Consider the following 6,478-nt stretch of genomic DNA (forward strand, 5'->3'; position numbering starts at 1 on the left):
TTGACACCTGATATATATCTCTTCGATTAATTATTTATTTTACGAACGGTGACTATCTTAAAATTTTATTTTGTACCAACTCTATTTAAAATTTTTATATTAACATATATATATATATATATTCCCACCATGAAAAATATTTTTGATCTCACTAAACTTGAGTCGAGTATTTATCAACTTTGACTCGAGAGATTCATGTACTAAAAATAAATAAATAAAAAAATGTTTTACAAATGGTACTGCTTACAAGGCCTTGTGAGTTGTGTACATGATATAAATACTAATGGATTAAAGACATACAACTATTTAAAACCCCATATGATATAACCCTAACTACCAACCAAATCAAATCTTAAAGCCCACAAATGAGGGCAAAAGCATGGATTGAAGGTAACAGTGCCCCATTTTGTTAACCATTGAAATGAGCTCTATCATACTTGCCACAGCTGCTTTCGATTTAAGTATGGTGATGCATGTGTGAAACCCCATAGCTGCACAGTTCAAATCACAAGAAATACAGAGTCACAATCAGTCCAAAGAAAGTTTCAAGTAAATCTGTGTATGATTACATGAATCGGCTGAGCTAAACAAGATATGACTGAAATTCTCGTAACACACGGAACTCAAAAGACGACAAATAGAACGGCCCTTAGTGTATACATGCAACTGTTTCATCGCCTTGGATGGAGAGGAACAAGCATTCTGAGAGTTCTCGAATGTCGATTACTTATAGCCGGGCATTTCAGGGCTCGTTGGTAAGCAATTTTAAGCTCAACGTTGAGGAACAGCTAACCAAAGAAAATAAAGGACTACCTCAACATTGTTTAGCTCGAAATCCCGGTCATGCGCCAAACACAAGTTCCCGAATGTTTCACAAGGTCCACTACTTCCACTCAAGCTAAGAAAATCACAAACCATGAAAGAAAGACCAACATTTTCAATAAAAGTATTAGTTGGAAGAATTGTAAAAGAGAACCCCAAATTTGCAACTTACAGATCTCCATCCAATCACAAAGCGAAGTTGCCACCACCACCGAGTGCTAACAAGTCATTCAAACATATATAGTAATAACGATCGGCACCTGTTTAGATTGGTATGAGTATGACACAAGATCAAAGCCTATAATAGCACAGAAATACATTCATATATAGTAATAACGATTAGTACCTGTTTAGATTGGTACGAGTGCGACACAAGATCAAAGCCTATAATAGCTCAGAAATACATTCAACATTAAAGGTCTTAAAAGTATGTCGGAGAAAATTGCATACCAGTTGGTCTAAATAGCATAGGTTCACCATATACGGCAGTGAACACAAATGTCTGGTTTGTTCCCTGTCATAAAACAAGACATAAAACTAAGAGGATGGACAAACCAAAGTTTACAAAGTAAGAAATAGAAGGATATGTAGAAAAATGGAAAACATGGAGCAAATCACAAAGAGAAAACGGGTCATCATGCTAAAAACCATATATATAAGTTACAGAGGCATGTTACCATACTTGTATTTTCTCTTTGGTGTAGGATTCAAGGGGCATTCTAGCATTCCACCGAAGACTGCTCCTTTCCTATCTCCGGTAATCTAGAATTTGTACAACACCATGAAAATAATTCCAAGGTTCAGATAGACAACCTTTCAAGAGAGTTGATTTATTGATATATATAACCATCAACATACCAGCAAACAAGGGCCAGGAAGATCCGCACTCTTTCGAATAAGCGTACGAAGTGATATACCATGTTTCAACGTACTGCCCTTCATTTCAAAGAGTTAATACCAAATCAAGATCCAAAACCCAAAGTAGAAATGTACCTTTCACCTAAAGAATTTCAAAGCTTATTGAAAGACTTACCTATACAACAACATCCATCGACAACCTTTAACAATATTGGGAAGGGAAGACAACAAAACTTCGTACAAATCAGGGGTAATAAACACTGATTCATCAGAAAGGTTCAGTGGAGGCTTTACTGGACTCCGTTGAACTTGTGCATCTTGAAATTCTTCGGAATCATTGCTATTCCTTTTGGATGTACGGTCCTTATCCTCGCCCCAAGGACTAATAGTTTGCTTGTCTTTATCTTTCGAGATTTTCTTCGAAACTTCATGAACTATTTGTATGTTTTTATTTTTATTAGTAAGTTCATGGTCTCCACAGCTATCTAAGGATTCATCTTGCAACTCGTATGTCCTACATTTCCATCCAACAGGATGCGACTGAATTGTCTTGAGATGACTTCCATGATCATTCGATTTAGACCCGCCTAAGCTTGCCGAAGGGGTAATTTTAGAAAAATTGAAGACAAAGATCTCGATCCTTCTGAAATCTGAATACAAGCTGGCCTAAATATTCAAGAACTCCACATCATCAACTCACTCATACAATTAACAAGATATTAAAACTTTAAAAGGCAATCAAGTTGTTGACTCTTTCAACACATACACAATAAAATGAACATATAAAATATAATAATCAAAACAAAGAAGAAAAAAAACTTGAATATATATATATATATATAATTACTTGACCAACCTAAAACCCACTATTTAAAGTTTTATATAAAATTACTCGAGTTCGAGTCATTATGTATGCAAAAAAAAAATCCCTGGGAGACTCACTCCCAAAGCCACATATGTGACGCGCAGTCTGGATTAGTCATGGCTAAGGCTTAGAACCGGAGGGAAAAAAGTTTTACACAATTGAAATATGAATGAAAAACATTAATATATTCCAATCTATGAAGTGGGTTATCTTAGTTCTAGAAACAAAAAAAATCTTTAAAGTTAGAAAAGTTACATTTTTAATCCTTTCATTCATTATATAAGAATTCAGATTCTGAGCTATCAAAACTGAAGTTCTTTGTTTGTGTGTGTGTATATATATACACACATATACATATATAACCCAAATCAGAAAATCTCAATTATTTTCCAAGGATCATAAATAAAACAAAGAAAAAACACAATTTTCAGCTGCCCAAGTTAAATCTATACATCAGCTACATTCCTATAAGTAACCCAGATCTAGCTTCTAACAACAAATACCAAAAGAAAAAAAACGGAAAAGAACTTACCTGAGGAGGATCAGATGGAGAAGAATGATTCGGTGAATCTGAAAATAAGCTCGAAAGACCATCGGCTACTTTATCTTTCAACGTGTACATTCTCAATTTCTTCGTTTTTCGAATGATTTGGTGTTGAAAATGTTCTCTTTTTAAGCTTCAGCTCATGGAATTGAGAAATCGTACGAGTTTTATGCGAAGAAGAATGAAGAATTGTCGGCGAGAAAATGGGTGGAAAATAGAAGTAAACGACGGTGTGATTTTTGGTCTTTGCTTAGGACTCTTTTGGAAAGAATCGAATCTGTATTTATATATACCACAAAAATGGTAACACGTTTAATTAATTAATATATTATTGTATTAGGCCAAAATGTAGATTTCTGTACTTAAAAAAATAATGTGTTTCTTTTAATTATAAAATAAGTTTAATGTGATCATTTAATCAATATTTTTCGTCGTTAATTGTTACGGTACTACCTCGTCATTGTAAAGGTCAGAAGATGAAAAATATTTATCAGAAAATCATATTAAATTTATTTTTTGAATTAGAGAACCACATTAAAAAAATAATATAGAGGATTACATTAATTTTTTCCCCAAAAGTATAATATCCTTTTTTGCCTTAATTTTATTATTTTTATTTTTAAAATAATGTATTTTATTAATATTTATTATTGTTTGACAGTCACTAATTTCATCCTTTAATATTAACAAATAAAATTTTAAATTTGTATATTTAAATAAGAAAAAATATGTATAATAAAGAACTAAAATACCAACAATCATTTGGTCCAGTGAGATGAAACATTATATCCCTTAAGCAAGATCATGGATTTGAATAATGAAGATGGTGAAACGGAGCAAATTAGGTTAAAAGGGTTGTCTTTATCTCTGTAGTATCCAATCCGAATTAATTAATTAATTAATTAATAGATCGATTACAAATGGTTATAAAAAAATAAAAAACCAAAATTTATTGTGTAAAGGTGAGATAGAGGAGTAAAATAATAAAAGAATGTCGTCTTTAAGAATTCAACAATATATATAAACCATACTTTTAAAACCATAATAATCAGAAACAATTGTATATTTATATAATTAAAAAATGAATTAAATTATCAAAAACAAAAAAAGGTAAATACGTATTTTGTACTTAAACTATCAATTTTAGTTTATTTTAATATCTAATTTTTTAATTTTTTTTTTCAAAATCATATCTAGTGTTTAGACCTCCCAATAAAAACTTAATGAATAATGTGCACGTGGCACCATTTTTATGGTTAAATTATATTATTCATCACTCAACTATTTTCTTACTTCTATTTTAATCACTAAACTTTATATATTTGTAATTTAATTACTTAAATTTCAAATTATTCCTAATTTAATCACTCTAACTTTTAAATTTAAAATTTTTAATTATATATTGATAAAATAAAAAAATTCATATCACAAAAATTATTAATAAAAATAAATTAGAGTGATTAAAATTGGAATAATTTGAAAGTTGAGTAATTAAATTGATTTTTTTAAACTTTAATACCAAAATAGGAGTGAAAATGTAGTTGAATGATGAATGATGTAATTTACCCATAAAAATACAATCTCGATAAGCTTTTAACATCGAGTTACTAAAATAAAACAAAAATTAAATGTTAAGTATGATTTTGAACAAATTAAAAGTTTAGATACTAAGACAGACTAAAACTGATAGTTTAGATATTAAACATGCAATTTACCCAAATAACAATTAAAATTAAATCTTAAATTTATCAAAAGTATAACCACTTGCAAAATATTTATTTTGATTAAACTAAGGTGATTAACAAGTAATATATTCTAAATATACTCTAAGAACAACAATTATTATAAATATAATATACATATTATAAATATATGGATAAGTGGATTATTTGATGTATTCTATTTTGGTCCTTAACTTGGGTTTAACTCAAAGGAGAAAAGTGACCAAAAGTGAAAAAGAGGAGAGAAAGAGATTCAATAATACCTTGAAAAGAAAGAAAGAGATATGGATGAAAATGCATGATCATTTTGATCCTTAAATTTATAAAATTATTATAAAATGATCACTATAAGTTTAATAAATTTAACAACTATTTTACAAACGTTTTAAGAAATAGTATTACATTATGATAAGTATATACAAATTGTTATAATCCAAAATCTCAATCTCTTTCATACATGAATTCAACAAGACAAAACGTGAATTTTCATGGCTTCCTCCTTCAAAAATCTGCAACAAGAAAACAAAATTCAGCAACATGATGCATTAATGGAGATTTTTGCTCATATGAAATGGGATTTACCAACACGTTTCTTCATAGAATTTCTGGCAAACATCAACAAAATAACAGCAAATCCAATTCCAACTCCTCCCCCCAAGATTATAGCCACTGTTTTCCCAGAGTTTTGGCCTGCAATTTTCCCAGAAAGTTGAATGAAAACCATGTGTAGAAGAACACGTCAAAATTTCACCAAATTTTCTAGTTACCTGACGAAGAAGATGAAAACGAAGACGAAGGTAATCTTTTAGGCAAACCATTGGCATAATAAGCATAGGTAATGAAGCACTTATGCAGATAAATTTGACCCGACTTCGATGTGACGCATTCGATTTTAGCCCTTTGGACTGCACTCTTAATGCAATTACCACAATCTGAATCACCAACATCACCTTCGCACTGCCCCAAAACATAAACGGATTGGTAATTCATGGCGAAGAATCCATGGTTGGTGACAACCCCATTTTCCAGGAACGAAAATGCAGTGTCCCTTTTCTCTTCAAATCCATTTCCACCGCCGTTAGCGGCGGCACCACCGGCACCACAAGTTTTGAACAGCATTTGCATGCCTGAAATCTGCGCAAAGCCAGCAACCTCGTACAACATGTAGCAGCCATGAAGTTGGATCCTTGAACCAATGGTTCTGCTGCCACAGAGTTTGTCGGATAAACTCGAGAGCCGACTGACACAGCTGTAGCATTCGTTGCTGCTCAGGTCTCCCCTACACTGGAACAGACCATTAATGGTGGTTTGAGCTGTCCCTGTCGTTGTCTTGTAGAACTTAAGCTTCATGGACTGTGAAACCAACGTCTGAAACATAGCCGAAAGAGCCTGGGAATATAGCCCGGCTGGATCCGTGAATGCCTGCTTTGCACATCCTTTGTAGACCAGAGTTGTTATCTCTGAACCAGATTCCGCCATTGGAGAAAGCTCGAGATTTGGAAACAAAACAAGGGATGAAATGAGAAGGAAGAAGAAGGGTCTTGAAGAGAAACAAAAACCCATTTTTTTTGGGGTGGATTATTTGGATCAAATCAATCTTTATTGTAGGATAATCAGTGGGTTTTTAGCTGATCATTAAACGAATAACAAAGTTTGAAGCCTTTGATG

The 6,478-nt window shown here is 32.0% G+C and overlaps 2 protein-coding genes across 3 annotated transcripts; both read right to left on the reverse strand.

Moving 5' to 3' along the window:
• Window positions 1-245: 245 nt before the first annotated feature.
• Window positions 246-3,321, reverse strand: LOC120213586. Of its 2 annotated transcripts, XM_039211691.1 has the most exons (8): window positions 3,078-3,321; window positions 1,856-2,346; window positions 1,681-1,753; window positions 1,505-1,584; window positions 1,273-1,336; window positions 995-1,082; window positions 814-898; window positions 246-491 (listed from the first exon to the last, which is right to left on the reverse strand). In XM_039211691.1, the coding sequence occupies exons 1-6, from the start codon at window positions 3,165-3,167 to the stop codon at window positions 1,053-1,055; spliced, it is 828 nt and encodes a 275-aa protein (XP_039067622.1). In that variant the 5' UTR covers window positions 3,168-3,321; the 3' UTR covers window positions 246-491; window positions 814-898; window positions 995-1,052. The 2 variants fall into 2 exon arrangements, with proteins under 2 accessions (XP_039067622.1, XP_039067621.1); XM_039211690.1 differs by having other exon boundaries at window positions 995-1,336.
• A 2,038-nt stretch (window positions 3,322-5,359) lies between these two features.
• LOC120213684 (plasmodesmata-located protein 2-like) lies at window positions 5,360-6,478 on the reverse strand. The gene is made up of 2 exons (XM_039211748.1): window positions 5,578-6,478; window positions 5,360-5,500 (listed from the first exon to the last, which is right to left on the reverse strand). Exons 1-2 carry the CDS (start codon window positions 6,371-6,373, stop codon window positions 5,373-5,375), a joined length of 924 nt encoding a protein of 307 aa, XP_039067679.1. The 5' UTR covers window positions 6,374-6,478; the 3' UTR covers window positions 5,360-5,372.

Source organism: Hibiscus syriacus, unplaced genomic scaffold (genome assembly GCF_006381635.1).
Source record: "Hibiscus syriacus cultivar Baekdansim isolate YM2019G1 unplaced genomic scaffold, ASM638163v2 tig00110044_pilon, whole genome shotgun sequence".
Classification (NCBI taxonomy): Eukaryota; Viridiplantae; Streptophyta; class Magnoliopsida; order Malvales; family Malvaceae; genus Hibiscus; species Hibiscus syriacus.

Bases quoted from the DNA above. Each gene is read 5' to 3' on its own strand.
- LOC120213586 (XM_039211690.1), bottom strand. From the start codon at position 3,167: ATGTACACGTTGAAAGATAAAGTAGCCGATGGTCTTTCGAGCTTATTT. The intron at 2,347-3,077 runs GTAAGTTCTTTT...TTGAATATTTAG, and splicing joins CTCCATCTGATCCTCCTCAG to GCCAGCTTGTATTCAGATTT. The intron at 1,337-1,504 runs GTATGGTAACAT...GTTTTATGACAG, and splicing joins ACACCAAAGAGAAAATACAA to GGAACAAACCAGACATTTGT.
- LOC120213684 (XM_039211748.1), bottom strand. From the start codon at position 6,373: ATGGGTTTTTGTTTCTCTTCAAGACCCTTCTTCTTCCTTCTCATTTCA. The intron at 5,501-5,577 runs GTAACTAGAAAA...GGAAAATTGCAG, and splicing joins GTTTTCATCTTCTTCGTCAG to GCCAAAACTCTGGGAAAACA.